This window comes from Sander vitreus, chromosome 6, assembly GCF_031162955.1.
Source record: "Sander vitreus isolate 19-12246 chromosome 6, sanVit1, whole genome shotgun sequence".
NCBI classification, from domain to species: domain Eukaryota; kingdom Metazoa; phylum Chordata; class Actinopteri; order Perciformes; family Percidae; genus Sander; species Sander vitreus.
In genome coordinates this window covers 21,054,774-21,076,692 of record NC_135860.1, presented here as the reverse complement: position 1 = coordinate 21,076,692, position 21,919 = coordinate 21,054,774, and the positions used below count along the sequence as shown (strand labels likewise).

Below are 21,919 nucleotides of genomic sequence, written 5' to 3'. Positions count from 1 at the left end.
AGGAAGAGGTCCTACCAGTCCCAAACAAGAGCTACTAATGTCCCCTCAGTAATGATGGGAACGCTCCCATCTCCATTTAACCTGCAGCTAAAAGCCTTATTATAGATCAGAGAGGTCAGACTGAGCTTCAGATGCTGGCCCAGATTTATGAACAGAAGGTGATCTTTCCTTTTTCATTAACGCGATAAGACTTTAAATTGTTTTAGAACTATAGCTACGTAAAAAAAACGCAAACAATTATGGTACTTTTTTAACAAATAGAAGAACAGCTAACTGCACAACATATTTAGTATGACAAGGGAGATGAAAAGGACAATGCCACACTTCCACACTTGGAAAAACACATTTTGACTGTAATATGATAATGCAACTATTTTTGTCATTAATGCATACACTTACCTCCGGCACAAGTTGCTGAGCATTGGGAGCGTATGATGGCCCATGTATAATTGTGTTTGATGTGGCTCCTTTTCTCATCAGCTTTCTTCAGAGTGTATTCCCAGCGTACACCTGGGTTCCAGCCCTGCAACAATATCTACAGGAGAAAGAATGTGGTAAGAGCAATGAGACGAAGGACAACAAAACGTAGCACAGATATATAGACGAAAGTTATCATGGGAAGTAAGAAATAAGTCACAGAGGAATGAAAGATGGGAAAAGGTTGTAGGAAACGTAAAAAAACAACCTAGTTGCACAAATACATTGACATAAATCAGTCAAAGCAACACTTTGTGTGTCCAGGGATCCTTTACCTCTATGACTAGTGTCTCATTAGTAGGGCCAGTTGATATGAGGCTCTCTGGTCTGTTGTAGGGTCTCTTGTACTCAAAAATTGCTCCAGCGATGGGGTGTCTGCCTGGCCAGTCCACCGTCCAGTGGCCGTTCAGGTAGTAGCGTCTCTGGGTGTCCCTGACAGCCAGGTAGGAGCTGGACGTATTCAGTTCCATCACACGGATACTCCGAGCTCCTGCTGGGATGGTTACCACCCCATAGTACTCTGAGAAAGAGTATACAATATTAAACAACACACACGTTGTGTAGCTGTGTATGAGCTATGAAATGATAAAAGGCAAAAAAAAGGCAGTTAGGAAATCCCCTCAAAACCAATGAACTGAACAATTTAACTACGGGGACTTACGGTTGGTATAATGCTGCTTGGTGTACTGGCCTTTGTAGATCCTGCAGGTGGAGTTGTCTCCTTTACACACCCCACAAGCATCAGGCACAGCTGTGGAGCCCAAAACACGGTCGCAGCCCACTCTCTGTGGGAGAAAAACATAATTGCTTTTGAAAAAACAAGTATATTGTACATAACATGCAACAAACTATAAATGAAGACTTCAATCACTTATCCCTTATGTGTTGACACGTCAACATTTTGGTTTATCATGACATTTAAAGTAATAGTAAACCAGCACAGCGAAAGTGTCTATTGATGATCTCCTACTGCTAAATCCACGCTCAGAATTTATAGCTCAACTTCAAACACCTTACATATGATATCATCTTCAAACAAAATTTAGCACTAACTGTGCAACGCTTTGAAATCATTATTCAGTCAAACCCTGTTACTGTCTCGCCACTTGCCATTTAAAAGTATTACCTCACACAGTCCGTCAATACAGACATTAGAGCTGTCCTGTGAGCAGAGTGTCCCATCCTTAACTTTGCTGGCCAGGGCAAAGAAGAAATCATAACCTTCAGCAAAGCAGTACAGCTTACATACATCTTGATCTGGGGGGAAAGAAAATAACCACATTGGCCACAGGCAACGAGCATATTGATTGTTTAATTGTTTTCCTAAGTAATTCTAAAAATGAATGGAACATCTGTCTCACCATCCACTCTACTGTATGGCCTCCAGCTGTAGTACCATCCTCTGAACTGTTTGCCGTTGAACTCAGCACACTGCTGCGCTCTGTAGTCAGTGGCGTTGGGGGGACAATCCTCAGTGTTGCAAAGTTTGTACGACCTGGAGGAGCCCTCACAGAACTTCCCTCCATATGCAGGTCTGCAGAGAAGGATTGAAAAATATATGCCTCTATTTATTGCAACATATTGTATGTTTGATATTCAGTATTTGGTTACACTTTACTTGAAGGTATCTACATAAGAGTGACATGACACTGTCATGAACGTGTCATGAACATTATAAACAAGTCATAAACGTTTATGACATAACGCTTCTTTTTTCACTAGTTTGCTATGGTAACGCTAACACTAACGTTAACATTACATTGCTGATTTGCACAACAGTCCCGCATTTCTCTGCCTTGAATGGACTACATGCATGTCTACAGTTTAACTAAACTCCATTAGCAGCGAATTTCATTTGATATCAGTGCATAACACTACTTGCTTTGGAGACATCGATACGTGCTTTACATATACCGTCCTGTATCACACAGGAAGGAGGAAACCCGGCAGCTGATCCACTTTCGGGCTGAAAACGAGCAGAAGTTTCTGTGTTCATATTGTAGCCATTCATGATTGTATTGGTACTGTATTATTCAAATCATTTGTAATTCATTCCAGTTCATGCACCTTTACATTGTTGATGGTTATGATACAGTACACTAATGAAACAAATGGGGATGGAGGGAAAGGTTACTTGCCAACAGGCATCAGACTGTGGTCTGGAATTTCAGAATAGCTGTAGTTTTTTTGTTTTGTGGTCTTGTGTGTCTTTTTTTTGTTTTATACATTTGAGTGCCTATTTTTATGTGTGTGTGACATGTAAGTTATGGTTCTAATAGTTGATAATGGTTCTGTAATATAATATATTTGTATATAATGTTTTTGCCTGTTATGTTTACTTTATTGGGCAATAAAGACAGATTTTTGTTAACAAAGAAAGTGTTTCTGAACATCAATGACATTCAAAACAGTGATAAGTGAAACAGATATACAACACACCATGCAGTGTGTATAAAAATATTTATTGCAAACAGACCTAAGTATGTATGATGTATCATGACGTATTCGTAACCACGCGGTGTCTCATTCCATAGGGGTATGTTTTCACCCCTAACCCTTACCACTCTGTTTCGAGGGACAAGGGCTAAGGGTAAGACAAAGGGGAAGGGGTAAGACAGAGAAATGGGATTCAGCCTAAGTGTCATTCGGTTTTTGTCATGACAAGTTATGGTTAGGGTTAGGGTTAGAGGGTTAGGGTTCATGTGTCATGACTGTGTCATGTCACTCTTATGTAGATACCTTCAAGTAAAGTGTTACCCAGTATTTCACTAGAATTATTATCTTCCTAATGCCGTGATTTATTCTCTAAATATGTGTGTGAGTGAGTGATGATATGTATCACCAGTAAGGTATTACCAGGTTGCAATGCATTAACATGATATTCTAAGGATGAAAATCACCTGTGTTGCATTTGATGTTATGATACATTGAATTTCATTGTAATTCTGTTTGTGCATTTGTAAAGAATCCTCCAATCACAGGTGTATATCCCCGGGCTATGTTCCTTAAAATCCCTTCCACGGTACAATTACACCTTCTATAAGCCCTCTAATCACATTGTCACTTATCTCTCTCTCGCTCTCAGATTCTCTCCCTTCATATCTCTGCATTTCATCTTTTGCTTTTTTAATCCCTTCTCTGTCATCTCTCCTAATCCCCCTTTCTCCCCCCCCCCCTTGCCTGTCTTTGTCTTTCTTACCCTCCATCACCATCTCCCTCTATTTCTCCTCATCACTCTCTGTCTAATTTAGCCCGCCACTTGTCAGGATCTTGGCATGACATGATAAGGAGGAGGCACCGGCATTTGGGATGGGGCCCCCCTCACTGACTGGCGGAGCAAATAATCCTGAGTGACTGATGAGTAGGGGACTAAGTAAGCAGATAAGTGATAAAGCGACAGACCCATGTGAGAGCGATCCTCACTATTTTAATCACGTGTCTTAATATACTCTTGGCCTTGAGTTAAGCAATCACAAACAGTACAGACCATCTCCGTACCAAAGCATAGTCACTTGATACATCTTCAGAGTGTCCTGATTACAGCAGAAAAGTGTGAGTCAAATAGTTTAGCTTAGGTAGGCAAAAACAACAACATAACACTCAGCTTTAGCGGTGGGTTTTACCCTTGTTTTAAGATCTTTGACTACATAATTTAAACAGCATCAAGACTCCAACTAAGCGAAGGTGGCTGTCTCCAGCTCTATTACAACTTACTTAATACATAAACATGAGAGTGGTATTGACCCTCTTAACGAACTCTTGACAAGAAAGAGCATTTCCCAAAATGTCAAACTACTCCTCTAATACCGATTGCTGATATTTGCATTTTTGTGCTGTTCTAATCTTTGCTAACATGCACTGTTGTACTTATTTGTTGGGGACTGTTATTATGTAAATCTCTACCTGGGGTTGTTGCACTGCCTCTCTCGATAGGTGACTCCGCTCTCACAGCTTCGTGAACAGGCAGACCAGGACGACCACTCTGACCACTGACCATGCTGAGGCCTCGGGCCCTCGTCACCCTGTTTCACACACTGGCCCCTACGACACCACTGAGGAAAGAGAGAGAGGAATTATGAGTGGAGAGAGGGTGGCAGAAGAAGGGAGGCACACACAAGCAAAGAGCCATAAAAGTGAAAAGTAAAAAATTTCCAATGGACCATGCCCTTTATCTTCTTTATGATGACTGTCTGTCAAACCACAGAAGAGGTATGTAAGATATAGCTTTCAGGTTTAACTGCTGTCAAAAAGGTTGTGGGCCTGGTTGGTTACATACTCTCAATCTATCAGTGAAACTCCAGTTGTGCTTTTTGGACAGCTTCTACCTTGAGCTGTCATCAGCTAGAATTAACAGAGCTAAGCCAAACACACAACTGAAATGTGGAAAAACTGTCTCATACCTGACAAGGATATTCTCCAACAGTTATAGCGTGTCATATTTGCATTTCAGGTTGCCCTTTTTTCTTTATAAAAGCAGAAACAGTTAAAAACATATCTATAAAACCATGAAACAGGTTGAAATAGTGTTGCCAATAATGCATAAATCAATATAGTAATGTTTCTTCACTGCTGTAAAACATCTTTTGAAACATTCTTAAACAAAAGAATAATACCTGCCGAGGCACTGAGATAATAAACTATAAGTGTGGGTATCAGCCTTTTAGTGACTTGTGTATTAGTATATCATATGGTGTCTACCTACTTTTTGAAAGAAGTGAAGCAGAACAGGCCCATTTTTCCTATGCATTTTCAAAAGGTTTTACCCACACACACGACTGTACATGCTGCTTCTTTTAACCCGACAAAGAGGAGCTTCAGTGGGGTTCACAGTTACCACCTCAGATACCACCACCCCTCTGCACAGGGGCCACTCTGGCCACCCATGAGCATTAATAAAGGTGTTCCGTGAGACAAACAGGCAAGGCAGGAGATGAATGTTAAACCAAAAGGCAAGTAGAGTGAATTCAGTTTGTCTGTAGAGTGTACTGCATGAGATGGAGGTGCTACAGGACGTTCCTGTCTCATACTGCTGAATCTTTATCTCAAAAAAGGCTTAGTCATTAACCAACCAACCAATCACGTTTCCCAAAAATGAGCAGTATTTTACTCAAAATCCCCAACTGTAATGTGAGAATACTTTGCAGAATCTAGACTCACATAAAGTAACATTATGTCATGGGCAGTTCCCTGGCACGGGATTGAACTGGATTTGTACATCAGAAGATGACATCAGTCACAATATACTCGACTGCTCGGTTTGGAGTGATCCTTTGCAAGCACAAACACACACTGTACACACAATCCACTCATGCATTAGTATTGATGGGGGGCATATATATTCAGCTGTTCTTGTTCTCACTGTGTTCATGCCTGCCACGACACACACACACACACACACACACACACACACACACACACACACACACACACACACACACACACACACACACACACACACACACACACACACACACACACACACACACACCCCTCCAACTAATCTTGTGGTCCTTGACTAGGAACTATAACAGCTGATTTCCCCTCAGTTTTCCCCCTGCGGCCGAGTGCCACAGATTCCTAAGTGAGCCTGTCATTGTTTGTGTTCAGTTAATTGTCCCGTGGAGGGAGAGGGTGGGATTAAAACATCAAGTTCAATATATTGAGAAGCAAATGTGGATGATGGGCTGTCAGGGGAGAGAGGGTAAGAGAGAGAGACTCAGCCTTGGGGGAGAATCATCTTGATAGAAGTAAGAAAAGAAACATAGAATAAATAAAGAGTACAGATTGCTTTTTGGCGCAAGCCACAATGGCATATTTTTGCCACATCAGCAACAAACGAATTGCAGCTGCTCCCTGAGATAAAATAATGGAGAAAGACTGTGGTACCTCTATCAACAAGAGACTGTATTGACACTGTACTCAAATGAACCCACATTAAAACATTATAAAGTCAATCCCAACTCTTTCAAGTAGATTTATTAGTCTGCACTGGGACAAAGACATTGGTGTACAAAGACATTGTTCAAAGGAGTGCACTGTCACACAGTTTAAGGCCTTTGTCTTGAAACGGCCGAACTGAGTGACACATAAAAACTCAATAAATGTTACTTTTATAGTAGTATCTCCATCAATTCAGCCTGTTCACCTTATTAAATACTAACACTCTTTGTCGAGGTATCTGGTCTTGCGCAGCTGAGTCTGCTGTGCAGGGAATCTGAAAGCTATGGCTACCAATGTTCCGGTTTGAACTGTGTTGTTGGGCATATTCTCACCAAAACTGCAAACATATGTTTGCGAGAGGCTCTTGTTTGGTGCCTTTTATTTGTGGATGTATTTGGTAAGATGTTGCCATGGAGCAGTGTGCTATCAACAGTGAAGTAAAAAAAAAAAAAGAAGAAAAATACAGAAAAAACCCACATGCTGTCCTCATTTGATGAAACAGGCGTATCAACGGCAAACTCATTTTGGCTCCTTCGGCTAAAATGAAACAAAGGTTATCTTAGTGATGGTATGATTAAAGGATAATTCTACCCCCTGAATGGATGGTGCATTTCTTTTTTTTCTTTTTTTCATGGTTAAAGATACACTGAAGATAGTGGTATCTAGCTGCATGTCCCTGCTAGCTGCTGGAAATGTCTGTGGTATGGCCACTTGAATTGCCTCAAAGGTGACGGATAAAAAAGTCCAATAGAAATGAATGGGTTCCCATGCCAGTCATGTGATGCCACTCTTGAGGTGACAAACACACACACACACACACACACACACACACACACACACACACACACACACACACACACACACACACACACGTGTTAAGTCACCATATCAGGGCCACAGGCAGAGCCTTCAGCGGCTGGCATGAACTTGGTCTCACACTTCCTCCCAACACGGTGGCACCACAGAGCCTTGCAGATATCCTGGAACAACATGGGAGAAAGGCAGAGAGTAAATTACACAGTGCTGCTAATATATTCTCATGCTCCACATTTCAGTAGTGGGATAATCAGTATCCTTCATACAGCAGCTGTAAACAAAGCTAGCGATGGGAAAGACAATAAATCATAATAACATTGTTATTTTGTCACTAGAGAGCTATTAAAACATGTTGATGGAAACTTGCTGATATACAGATTGTCTGAATATTGATCTGGCAAGCTGTCAGTGTGCAGTAACCTTGTATTTCCAAAATATTTAGCTTCAGTAGCTAGGATAACAATATTTGTATGATCCCACGGGCAATGCAATGCATCAGTGAAAATAAAACATGCATATCCATTTTTTCTGCCGCTGAATAACAAATAATTACATTAAAAAACTTGGAATTAATATTTTCATACATTTTCTTTGCCTAACATACAGTACATCTTACAGTATGTCAGCAAAAAGTGAAACCCACACAGGATATAAACCTTAGATAAAAGAGATAATGCCATGCAATTATGTACATTAACATGGCACAAAAGACTTAAATTTACATGAAGTCATGGCTGTGTCTCTCAGCAGCGGTTTGAAATATTCAGATGGGAGCACCGAGTGGTTTCCCTGCTCACATTGCCTGAGAAACATGGCCTGCTACTTTTTAACATGTCCACTTTATTACTATCTGAATGACTATATCAGATTTTGACAACTCAGTGCAGATGTTGACAGGCACCTCGGCCTCAGCTTGTTGCTGCCAAGAGCCAACATGGAATCCATCCCAAGGCCTATTTGTCCAGCTGTTTTGCTTGCTCAGGCCTTTTGTAGCAGTTGAAATGGCAGAGAGAGACAGGAAAAAGAGTAAGTGAGTGATGGAGGAAGGGAAAGACTGAGAGAGAGAGAGAGAGAGAGAGAGAGAGAGAGAGAGAGAGAGAGAGAGAGATGATGGACAGAGTGAGACAGAAACTGAGTTAAATAGAGAAAAAGGGAAAAACACCCATGCATATCCTTTTGCTCTTTGCTAGGGTAACCCAGCTCTATCTAACCACACAGACCACAGACACCACGGAGAGTATCATTTGGCTCCTCCAGTGGTACCTTATCTTGCCAATGCGTGCCAAAAAGTTTCATGAAATATGTATTCATTACACGATAAATTGCCCCGCAGAGGCCGATTCTTGTAGTGTTTTTTTATGAGTAACAAGTGTCTGGAAAGACAGTGAGTATGAGCATGAGTGCTGCTTGGAGATTGTTTGGGTCCTGTGCACCTTGCTGCTACCAGGTGCATAAGCAAAGACAGTATAAGACCAAAAACAAAACCATGAGGGAGCAATTCTGAAATATCTTATAGCTGAAATATTGCATGGATGAGCAGGCTAAGTAGGATACCATGTGCTGATATCATGGGTTCAAATCCAGCTAATAATCTCTGTGGCATTTTTAAGTCCCTTTTAACAACTCTGTTTTTCACCATACTTTGTGGAATAGTCTGAATGAATCGATTAAACAAAGGGTAAACATGTTGCAATTTAAAAAAAGGTTGACAGGATTTATTTTTGAAAAGTACAAAAGTGATGAAAGAGAGTTACACTGATGTTACAGTTGTTATCTAATATTTAGATAAAGTAGGACATATAGTGGAGTAGTATTTTTGTATTTTTTAAAACGGTATGTTTGATTTATCTTGCTTGACTGTGATTTAGATGTGGTAAAGACTGTTAAGTGAGACTGACTATTTTTATTTTTTATACATTATTTGTTTGTTATTTGTTACATTTTGTATATATATATATTTTATTTTTCGTTTTTTTTATCGTTCGAAATAAAGATTTCAGTCATTCATTCATTCATACTCTTCAATAAAAAAGAAAAAGCCTCAAAAGTAATGTTGAAGAAGAGAAAGAAGTCTTCTTGCCAGTCCAGTTCCATACTCCAATCCATTCAGGGTGCAGATATAAACAATTTTAACCATAACTCACTGATTGTATTAAGAAGCATCTAATCTGCATCCCATGTCAAATGTTGACGCTTTTAATCAGTGAGACTGAGAACTAATGATGTCCACCGCATTGGAGCTAATACAGTGCATTAAAAATATACTGTGGAAGTGGTAGTTTTCCCATTGCAGTCTCTAGTGCATGTTCAGGAGTCACAAGTTCACAAGTGGCATCATACAGATAAAGTTGATAGGCTGCATTTCTTTTGTGAAATGTTGTGTTTTGCATTTCAGGACCACTGTACAATATTGCACCAATTAGTTAAAGTCTAACTGGCCAATGCTACAGTCTTACAGTTTAAGATTTCTATCTGCCTGAAGGTAGACATGGTGGCCAATCTATTTTGGGGTTAATGATTTTGCTGATATTTCCATGTATGCACACAGTGTGCAGGGCCTGCAAGGGGTCCTGGGGAAAAAGTCAGCTGTGTCAGAACAATTTCTAAAGAAATTACTATCTCATAAAAATAAAATAAAGAAATCCATTGACTCATGTTTTTGGAAGGGCAGGTGCATCTTCAGGTGAGTTTATCATGTTTGGAACCATGAAGAACTCTAATCCAGATGCAAGAACACCAATAATTCAAAACATCTTTACACTGTCATTAAACATTGAAGTAATCTACACCCTATCTAGACTTACAGTAAGCAGGGTATCTTAAACAGTAACATCAGCAGTAATGAGACAATGGGAGAGCAACACGAAGAGATTCCCATTGGCAACGCTCCAGTGTATATTTAGTCATCTATCCCAGTGAGTATTATATGGGCAGGATTATATCTCACTGTTTATTTTGTGTATGCGTGAGAATACAGCATGCATGCATGTGTGTGTGTGCACATGAGGAAATACAATCCTAATCAGTTTCTCTTTTCCTTCCTTTTTCCTTTATTCTTCCTTTTATCCTCTACCTTATTCTCTCTATCCCACTCTCAATTTCTTTCTCTGTTTTTTCCTATGGAACAATTGCCACCATACTGTTTTAAACTAATTAAGCACTCAAGTTTGAACGGGTGTGCTAAGAAAACGCCAGAGAGAATTACAGCGTGGCATGGTTTTTTTTTTTACTTATTTTTAAATTAGTATAGGATGGCATAATTGAGTCAAAACCAATTTTACCTTCTTGAAGTCCAGGGTGCAGAGTTTGGCCTTCTCCCCAAATTGCCATTTACACTGTGTGTCTGCATCGTACAGCTCGCCAGGCAGCTTTTCAGGGTACTGATACTCCTTGACTGCTCTGGGTTCATCTGATAAGCACACAGCCTGGGCAGAACTGGAGGAGAGGGAAATTAAAGAGGAAGTCATAGGAAAGTAGGTAAAGAAAAGGAGAGAGTGGAAGTGAATAGGTCAGCAGAGGACAGAAAAAGAAAGAAGGGAATAAGACAGTAAAAGAAAAGAAAGCAGACTTAATCATTCATCTTTAAACAACTTGCATGCAGACATAAACAGTCAAACAGACATGTAATTCAGAGCTTTATAAATATAAGGTAGCTGGTAAATAAGGCTCCATGCTGTGCACACAGAAATTCTACAACAGAGAGCATGGCATCAGTCCATGATGCTCCATTGTTTCCCACTTTGGAGAGTACGGTTAAGTGTTGCCATGGTAACATAACAAGTTGCCAAACTTAAACCCTGAAAGTAATGGTTTTAATGCATCAGAGGCTCAATTATGACAGACATAAAAAAACAAAAAAATCCTTGCCCATATCGTTCATATCCTAACACCAGTGGGGGGTTTCCAATGTTAACTGATATCACTGGTTACTATACAGAGATGTTTTACAGCTTATACACTGCAGTCAAGGGAATATAATACAGAAATATGGTGGAAAGAGCATGAAAAGGCAAAATATGTTGGAAAGGTTCATCGTGCTAGTGAGTGGTCATGATTGCTTTAGCAGAGTATATATGTGTGTGTGTGTGTGTGTGTGTGTGTGTGTGTGCGTGTGCCTGATCTTCTATTGCTTTATGGGTCCTATGTGTCTACAGAGAACAATGGCTGTTCTTCAAGTGGAATATTCTGATATTATTCACATAATAATGTTTCTGAAAAATACATTACATTTACAGTGTACACACATCAGCAGGCACACAAGTAAGGGCCGTGGACAAGCACGCACACATGAAATTACAAGCCCAATGTAGCTCGGAACAGATTCCCTTTAGAGCAGCTTTTTTACATTCAATGATGGCACTGGAAGAGGCTTAGGACAAAATGTTTTTTCCAAAATTTAAGCTGTAAGCACTGAACGCCACGTGATTATCATCAGCTGGGGACATAAAAAATAGATACAAATAAAAAATAAAATAAATAAGAAAAGCACCCATTCTTTTCTGCAGATCTCCTGACTCATCTCTTCCTGATAAAAATTATTGGGCATGTTATATTCACCACAGAGTTTTGGTACATCAAACACAAAGACAAAGTCTGGCACATAAAATGGTCAATTGTAGGAATTTCTCATGGAAGCGAGATACGTGTTAATCTGTGAGTTTTAGAGATCACTGATTAATACAAATGTTGCTACCTTTGTACATAGGCTAGCTGTTTTCTCCTGTTTTCAGTCTATATGCTAAGCTAACCAGATAACCACCTGCTGGGTCCAGCCGCATACTTATCAAACAGACTTGAGTGCTATCGATCCTGTTGTCTAACTCTTGGCAAAAAAAAAGCAAATGTCCCAAAATGTCACAAGTGGAGCTTCTACAAGAGACACAGATATGTCTCCTCAGATGTTGGCTAGAATGAGACCAAAGAGCCAAACTGTGTCCATTGTAGCATAGCTGACCCTGGGAAAAGAAATTGGACCTCAAGAGAATCTTGTAACTTTTATGTATCACTGACTTTCAAAAGGGTTTCACGAGTGCTCACAAAAACGAAAACAACTTCAAGTGGCTTTGAAGGAGATTTTGCTTCCCCTGCCATGAAAAGTTGTCCATCCATTCTAGGCATGACAAAGAGGTCTGATAAAGGACTATACATACAGTGTTGGCACAGACCTCTCTGTCATAGCTGACTGAGGAGAGGCAGATTTAGAGTGAGTGTGATGTAAACTCTGCTGGCTGACACTCCCCCTCCATAGCAGATTAATGTAAAGACATTTAGGAGTCTTGGTCAACTCAATGAGACACATTTAGCCAAAAAACATTTTAATACCATAACATTCTGTTGATTGCAATTAGGAAAACGTACAGCATTTTTATCATTCAGTGATTATGCAGGAAGACGACCCCTGGTTGTTTCAGTGGTGCAGAGATCCCCTCCACGTGGCCTCAGGGGGTGATGGGAGTTTAATATAAGGCTTGACAGCTCTAACAAGGGTGAGGTCACCACAGCTCTAATAACTCAGCGAGGAAATACACTGTCTGTCTCCACCACTCTGAGAGGGGAGACCTGACAGTTCAGTTGACACACTGGTAAATTTAGTGGCGGGCACTGGCTCTAAGCTATTTGGTTTCAAGCACACACACACACACACACACACACACACACACACACACACACACACACACACACACACACACACACACACACACACACACACGGCCAGACGGCCATGAGCTATGTCTATGATGCTTCTTTTTTTTTGCTTGGATTAGCAGGCTGTGTATGAAAATGCAACACACACACACACACACACACACACACACAACTTTCTGCCTCGCACACTTTCACTCACATGTACGTTGACATAAAACATACAGTATGCAGTCTGTAAAAAACACATACAGGAGAGTAGCAGCACCACATATCACTTAGTTGCTATTTCAGCTATATATTTCAGCCTCTCACATACATACAGTAGGCCTGTTTGTCCTCGCTTTTGCAAAAGTCTCATAATAGTTATAACATAAGTGCACTTTTTTTACTTGCCACTCTTTGGATCAGAGCCTTTGTAACTGATATATCTGCCGCTTTTTTCTTCAACACATGTTCATCTATCAGTAACACATGTTGAATATTGTAAACACAATGCATGTTAAAAGTGGCTATTGCCAAGGGGACTTTTGCTTTAAAAGTCAGTTTTATAAACTGATACAGTGCTTTATGTCTTTGTTGCATGAGCAACAAAGGCTGGCATGAGGATTTAGTCATTACTCATCAATGTGCCATATGCATGTGATGGAGCTCTTATGTTTTGAAACTTAATAAGACTCTTCAAGCAGTGATACCCATGAATGTCATTACTAACATTAAGTGCTTCTTAAATCAATTATTTTCACATTGTTTTAGCACCACAACAAAAGCATATAGCAGTAATAGAAAATACATGTATGGCTGCTTACTTGAGGAAACGGCTGAGGTACTGGCGGCTGCAGGCAGACCAGGAGAAGATACCATTGTGACCTGCTAATGTTGGAGACATGATGTTGCCTTCTGACTTCTTACAAACGTTTCCTTCACCATCATGGACCATTCCAAAACTGCGGAATGAAAAAACGGTATAAAATATTTTCAAATTATGGTGACAGTGCTCCATAATAATGGGTTTATATTTTTTAATCCAACAGTAGAAGACAGGTAGCCGTACCATGTTAATGTGTTTGTAGCAAGGGTGTGCAAGCAGAAAACCACAACATTGCATTACTATGGAAAAAGGCTTGAAAACATATTTTGCGGTCCATGCTTTAATCATATGTTGATACATGTCACATGTAGCATTGGAAGTTTACAGCATTTGTTATCCTACTGGATCATTACATTACATTTCATTTAGCTGACGCTTTTATCCGACTTCCATTCACACAACGATGGCGCAACATCAGGAGAATTTCATGGTCCAGTTTCTTGCCCAAGGACACTTCGACATGTAGACTGCAGGGATCGAACAACAACCTTTCGATTGGTAGAAGACCGCTCTACCACCTATTATATTTTTTGTAATTATGTTTCAGGGCATTTTATACCTTTACTGTAATGGATAGCCGACGGTACACAAATGACAGTAAACGAGGGGAGAGATGGGGAATGACATCCAACAAAGGCCCCTGGCCGGATACGAAGTACAGTGTGGTTCATGGTTGACACCTTAACTTTGCCACAAGACATCTCAGCACTTTTCCTTTGTCATCATGCACTCATGAGACGAATGGAAATCTTACTTGTGTCCGGATTCATGGGCGATTGTGAATGCCAGACCCAGGCCTGTGTCCTCATTAATGGTACAGCTCCGGTACTTGCTGCACATCCCACTAATTGGAGCAAAGCCTGCAAAACCAGTGATACAATTTTACAGATTTTACATCACACTTCAATTATTTCATCAGTGGTAACTCACTTAGTTCCAACCCAAACTGTAATTGATGTCAATAACCACTGTCAAACTGTGTTTACTCCTACTTAACACAAATTGGACTTGAACTCAACAGGACTCTCTCCAACAGGATTCTCTCAGATGAGAAGAACAATACATATCCCAGTCTGAGCTAGTTGTGGACTGCATGCATAAGATCAAACAGAATAATTGAGTTAAAACCCCTCCATATGTTAAAATTTGGGACTCTTTGGAAACATTCCTCGATCCCCTACTCCCTTTTACTTCACTTTAAAACATTATTTGCCTTTCTTCACTTCTTTCTCATATTTCTTATTGTCTATTAAACTCCCTTTTACTATTCAGCTCCCTTTATGCCTCTCTCTGTCCATTCTCCTTCTGTCTCACACATATATGATAATGATAATTACATGATATTAAACACAAGCAGGCAGATTGATTGTGAGAACTGTGATTTAGTTCTTTTTTTGTGTCAGGAAAGAGGTAGATCATTGATATTATACTGCTTTTGAGGAAAACACTGAGGGATAGGGCTGTAACAGCAATGCAAATACACTGTGTTATATACTGACTGTTAGCACTGATGGCCATTTTTCCTTGCGCCTTTGGGAATTAGTCAGAACTAACTCTTTTTTTACTGCACATATGCAGAGTCACACACAGACCTTTGAACTGGGCTTTCATAGCAACGATTAGAGCTAATGCTAGCCTCAACACTTTGAAGTTAAAACTTAAGTCTGGGGTTTGAAGGGAGTGTGCGTTTTCTCTTACATGTGTGTTTCAGTGTGACTGTGTTTTTCTGGGACACAAGTTTGTTCTCACAGTGTGGAAGACAACAATGTGTTTGCCTGGCCATTACCACATACAAGCTGTTGTAGGTTGGTACATTGTGTGTGTGTGTGTGTGTGTGTGTGTGTGTGTGTGTGTGTGTGTGTGTGTGTGTGTGTGTGTGTGTGCACACACACACACACATGTGTTTAAAGTAGCTGAGCTTGGTCTGTACAGATAATAACCCACTAACCCTAACCCACTTTTTGGAATGTCCTGTGATTTAAGTGAAAACATGATTAGCATGTCATTTTCTGAATGTATAGCTTATATTCCTCTGATGTCGCATACAATAATGCATCTATGAATATGTTTTAGATGTGATCTTCTGATAATGCTTTTTATGCTCATAACAGTAATATTTTTTTCCATAGTACTATATAGGTGTGTGATACTGTTGAGCCCAAAAGATCTGAAAGCTGCAGATTTTTTCAACATCTGGTTTGGCTAATGGGATCCTTGGTCACACCGTGTGACAGAGGAAAGGGACACCTTCCCAGAGAAAGACACACAGCAAGAGAGAATCACATATTTATACCAAGAGCAGGAAACAAACACAAAACAACGATAGGTGGCGTTTCTGTGACTTGACTTTGAGCGACACAAAAACACTCTTACTTCTTATCAGTATTTCCTCTCGTCCACACATTTTCTGGCATTTATACTGTCTCAAATAACACTTTCAGACCTATTGTAACTGCAGCATCTACTTCTCAGTGTTTAAATGTACCAAGAGTGTCGCATGGTTCATTCTTCCAAGAGCAGATGTCGAGTCCTGTGAGGAGAATGGCATGGTCGTGGTGTCGGCCCTGTCTGCCTCCCAGAGTGGACTGCCAGTGGCAAAAGCTGTTCAGTGTGTGGTCTGCATGGTGGTTGATCACCAAGCCATCCTGTGAGATAAAGCAGATAAAAGGAGGCAGAAAGAGAGACAATATTGTCTTCATGAAAGGAAGCTGTGAACACAGAGTGGTATGGATTTAAATGAGAAAAATGTCAGGCAAATGAATGACATTACCTTCCCACTGCTTCAAAACATCAATAAAACTACATAACAACCTCATTGAATACAAGAAGGCCACGCTATTATATGTATTGCAATTCTTTTGGTTTACCATTTCCTTGCTTGGTCTTTTCATTCAATTACCGATATCTTTAGACGGATGGATGTTAAATGAAACGTGAAGATGCGAGAGGAGACACTGATCAAATACAACACGGCAACTCGTGAAATGGTCACGTTATTTTTAATCTATTGATTTGTGTACACGGACACGTCCATCTTGTTTTTTTCGTGGTACTAAGCACGGAATGGGAAGCATCTATACGGAGGTTGGGTTTAGGAAAAGAAGAACGGGGAAAGGACACGTCACACACCGGGACACGACCCGCAGTCTCTGGGGGACGCGCGACAACAACGGGACGGTTGTGTTTAGGAAAAGGGGAAATAAAACGCCACACCACCCCGACCAACCTCCCTACGCAGATTTTCGGCTTTTCATACTACTCCCTACCGTACTCGTGCTGTGATCACGAAATATGCCACCACGAAAAAAATGACTTAAACGTGTCTGTGTACACGAATCAATAGATTAAATAACATGACCATTTCACAAACTGCCGTGAGACTGTGTGTGAGAAGTGTTGCTGCTAGAAAGACAAAGGTCTGGGACATTTTTGCCATTTTTGGCATTCCTCCCACTGATTATTGCCTCTTAAGGAAGATTGAAATCTATTAACAACACAGGTGGATGGAAACCAGAATCCACTATCCTCGGCCTGCTTGACTCTTTTATTCTGACAGTGCCCCACCTGTTTCTCTCTGCTTCTGTCCCTCTCCCTTCTCTCCCACTTTTTCACTTGTACTCAAGCTGTCTTTCCATCTCCTGCACGCTAAGATAATTTCCCTCCTAAATCTGGCAAAGATCCAAGGAAATTTACACCCTATACTTAACCATTGTAAAAGTCCTTAGTAGTTGGGACAACCCCAGGAAAATCGCTGTGAGACCTAAGATCTGGACCTTCAGGCATAAAAACAAATAAACAAAAAGTTTTTTGTGTATTGCATTCCCTTCGTGTCTGAAGCTCCATGATGTGTACAGCTAACACTGCAGGACACACACTTAGTTAGAGGTGCTCTTAAAGTCTCTTTAACCGTGTGTATACCAAACCTTTTATAAGAGTAATTTTCAAACCCTTCAACCCCACAACCACATTTTAAAATGCAACGATCAATCACAGTGTTTACTGTATGAGAGGCTGGATTTTTGGAAATATTAGGGTTTTCACATGACAATGCTTACATGCTTTGAGATGCTCACCTGCTGTTCATCCAGAAGCACAAGGCCCACTATCACTATGTTGATGTTCCCCCCTATCGTACCATCTTTAAAGAGACTGGAGACCTAGAAGGCACACAAACACAGGCACTGTTAACCAGTAGGGCTGCAACAATTAGTCGACTATTCAATTAGTAAATCGACAGACTACTATTTTGATAATAAATTAAAAAAGCTGTTTTCACCCTCTCAAACACAGAGATTTCCTGCTTTTTTGTTTTATATCATGTTGGGTTTTGGACTGACACAACAAGACATTTGTGACACTTTGAGAAACTGGGATGGACATTTTTCACTATTTTCTGACATTTTATAGAACAAATGATTTATCGAGAAAATAATCAGCAGATTAGTTGCAGCCCTATTATCCAGTTCACCCAATGTAGTCTCTTGAGTGGGGAAAGTGAGCATACATGGCTTTTGGACATGTGTTTTCAGAGAGCTTTGGATGGCTTGATTAGGTCAGGAAAGTGACATTTGAAGTGTTATTCTGTCTTCAGACATGCTGGATCAGTCAGTAAAATATTCAAATTCAGAATAAAGTACTTCTTTAAAAGGTATCTAGACTGACACAATGAGATTATTATGGATATTTTTTTATCTATGGGTCAAGCTTATAACACTACATAAAATTGGATATTGATACTGTTATACTTATGATCTTTACGTTCTTGCACCATTTAGACATGCTCTATGTCATGTGTATGAGACAACACACCTTGACATTCTTGGAGAAATAACCCCTTTTGATGTATCGGTGAGGTATGACAGCCACAACTGCTGTTTTCATTTCAGCTTCTTGTACTCACATGGATATCTGACCATCAATCATAACACTTTGGGCTTTGAAAGTGGACTCCTGATCTCTTGCTTTTGTTCACTCAGGCCCTGTGGATACCTCAGGTGCCACTCACTAAACCTTTTTACCCTCCCCCTGCAGAAACATTAATACTCATTCGTTCCTTATGTTCCTGATGTTTGGTCTTCCTCTGCAGCTACTCATGAGAAGACACATGGCTGTGGTTTGTTACCAAATTCAAGCAGCATTCAGAGGTCAAAGAGGCAATCAAAACCACTTACAAACTACGATCTTCTGGAACAGCAGTGTTTGACAGAGCTCCAGATTTGCAAAATTCAACAGATATAGTGAATCACTGTGTTTTCACCAAAACAATCACCAGTTTCCATAGAGCTTCAGTGTTTTGTGTACAGTGTGTTTTTTTAAAATAGGTAATTAACACTTTTGAAGTCTTTCCACTCCGCTGCAAAGAAAACAAAAATCCTGGATCGGCATATCAGATTCAATTTTTAACAAATATCAAATAACCTTTTTAAGACCCATGCGAGCTGGCAGGTGGGGTAGGGGGTTGGATGTTTTCTGTGAAACTCCATACTGTATTTAGGTGACTCCTAAGAGGCGGGCTGTGACTGCCCCAACTTGGTTTCTACTACAGGGAACTATGTTTTCAAAATAGACGGATTATCTTTGGATTTGTCAGTCAGTCATTAAGTAGCAAAATGAGCGTGACGGAATTTGCTTGCAGATCAGCTGAGAGGGACGGGCGGACACTGTCAGCGTCGCGGCAATGATCTCACCCAGATATCGGTTTCATGTTTTTAAATGTGCTTTTTCTGATAAGTGAGAATGGAAGACAGGGGTGTCACGTCACTATGGATGAAAAGTTATATTTGCTAACATTTGATATTTACACAGCTAGCATTACGGAAATTAGTTTTGTTAGGGCATTCCAGAACGTTAGTTGACGTTACATTAGCTTATCTGTGTTGCCAGATCTCACAAGAGTTTGGTCCTGAGACAGAAACAGGTCTCAAACTAAGTTAATTTTCTCCTGATTTGTCCGTCTGAAAATTTTAGATTTCAGAATGTTCAGGAGATATGTGGCTTGTAAAGAACGGGTCCAATATTGACTTTGGTGACTATGGGACGAAAAAATCGGTGATAATCTGTGTTCACATTCACTCCCATTGGAATCAATACACTCAGGACCTGCTGCTAGTCTCCTAAAGGTGTCTCAGTTCTAAACCGTCTCTAGCTGTAATTAATACCAGGGGTCCTTTGAGGTAAATGCTAACATCATCATGCTAACATGCTCACAATGACAATGCTAACATGCTATAGTATTGCAGGTATAATGTTTCCTAATGTACCTAATTTCCTAACTGGTACTAAACATAAAGTATCACACTTCCAATAAAGTCAATACATTTCTATTGTAGTTTCCCTTTTAGCTCCTATGCTATGATGTCTAACACTGCACTTATAATTGGGTTTCCCTCACCATATTAAGCACAGTAAGAACATATGTGGTAATGTTCTCGTGGCCGTGGTTGTCCATCATCTTCCTGTCCACCACCACCAGCGTCTCCACGTTGAGCTTCTGATTGGCCTGGTTCTTCATTAACACTGCTCTTTTGTTCCTCGGGATGAACTTGTACTCATCTGGAAGGATAAAGGCATCGTCTTCTGGAGGTTTGGGCATGTCTAAATAAAACAGGGCAAAGGATAAAGGGAGTGAACTAATTAACAGTTTTAAAAGGAAAAACAACTACAGAACGAACAGAATGAAACTTTATAAAACACTGTGGCTGCAGAGTTCACATCATTAGGATCAAACTGTTGTACAGTATAGTAGGTTCTAAGTGATTGATGAAATTAAAAACAATAGTGCATATAATAGCATGTTAATAGCAGCCATTACAAATATACAAACCTTCCTTCCCACAGCTGATTAGGCCTATATGTTGTGCAATATTTGAAATGAACCTATAGCCACTAGCCAAATGACCAACTTTGCCTGTGAGTGTTAACCAGCGAATCTGGCAGGTAACTGACAACAATTGTGGGTGATTAACTATACTCATACTTTTATGAACTGATGTCATGGATAAACTGCACACAGATTTTTTTCTGTTGTTGACTCTGGCAGTCTTATGTTACCATAAAGTAAAGTGTGAAACCACAGTGTGTGGTTGTACATTAGCATAAAGTCAAATGTTCTCATGTGCAACAGTTACATGGAAGCTTTACAGTGACATTAGTAAAAGCAAATCCATTTTGCTTTTAGTGTAGACATCGAAAAGATCTCTGAGCAATTTCATATTTTGTAGACATAACACAATGCTATATAGTGATGGGCAAAGGCCAATTCTAGATTCATTACGAGCAGTAAATGCAATTCATGTATTAAACTAGCTCTGTTTTAATCCACTTCATAAGCTTTGTTAATAGAGGTAATTTTAAATGGTGCTTAAAGTGTCTCAGTGTGTCAAGAGAAGCTTTGTGAAGCTGTATGATGACGTAAATTGTAATGAATTAAAAAAAAATACAAGCGTATTGTGAAAACTTATCAGGGCTTTCATAAGTGAACATGTGACTCAAACGAACACACACACCTAAGCTTGACATCAAATGCCCTTCTTTCCTTTTGAAGCTGGGTCGCCTTTGGGAAACACGTCTCACATCCATACTCACGTCTACACTATGGCATGGGGTCAGCAGTACACACAAGTCAAAGCAAAGCACAGCCTTAAACTAATAATAATATTGTGACATTATTGCCTCAAATCTTCACTTCTATGTTTTCAGGTTATCTAAATCTTCACCTGCTATCTGGCTGCAATAAACTACAAAGGCTAGAAAGTTTGCTTATATAGGGGGACAGCAGGTGAGCGACCAAAGTGCCTTTTTGACTAAAACATGGCACAGGTGTTCAGTGATGTCATCCCATGGGAACGTAAACATCAGTGTGTTTTCACAGGGGACAGGCAGCTGGGGTTCTCCAGTGTAATGGTGGTGGTACCAGTCCAATCCCTGCCTGCTCTCTTTCATATGGCCCCTGTGACCCCAGCAATGTTAACTGATGTAACTGACTTGTGGTAATTCCTTGAGAGCAAACATTTGTCACACTGTTAAGTGACTACAAACCATTTCCCTTAACCTTTCACAGGTCATGTCACGAATGTCACCAAGAAAATGTCAATATAGATTGAGATAATATTCTTCAAAGAAAACATTATAGCCTCAGGATTTCTGTTAAAGGAAATTTACCAAACTTGCTGA

General features: G+C 40.1%; 1 protein-coding gene across 1 annotated transcript in view; it reads right to left on the bottom strand.

Annotated features, from left to right (window-relative positions):
* adamts16 (ADAM metallopeptidase with thrombospondin type 1 motif, 16) overlaps positions 1-21,919 on the bottom strand; it is a 55,087-nt gene that overhangs the window by 16,221 nt on the left and 16,947 nt on the right. Inside the window, exons 5-17 of the mRNA XM_078253415.1 lie at positions 20,139-20,341; positions 17,821-17,904; positions 16,233-16,392; positions 14,502-14,607; positions 13,686-13,823; positions 10,515-10,668; positions 7,302-7,397; positions 4,381-4,529; positions 1,839-2,011; positions 1,604-1,734; positions 1,139-1,262; positions 753-997; positions 400-535 (exon numbers count right to left, since the gene is read on the bottom strand). Coding sequence (XP_078109541.1) covers positions 400-535; positions 753-997; positions 1,139-1,262; positions 1,604-1,734; positions 1,839-2,011; positions 4,381-4,529; positions 7,302-7,397; positions 10,515-10,668; positions 13,686-13,823; positions 14,502-14,607; positions 16,233-16,392; positions 17,821-17,904; positions 20,139-20,341 — 1,899 coding nt within the window. The remainder of the gene's footprint in view (positions 1-399; positions 536-752; positions 998-1,138; positions 1,263-1,603; positions 1,735-1,838; positions 2,012-4,380; positions 4,530-7,301; positions 7,398-10,514; positions 10,669-13,685; positions 13,824-14,501; positions 14,608-16,232; positions 16,393-17,820; positions 17,905-20,138; positions 20,342-21,919) is intronic.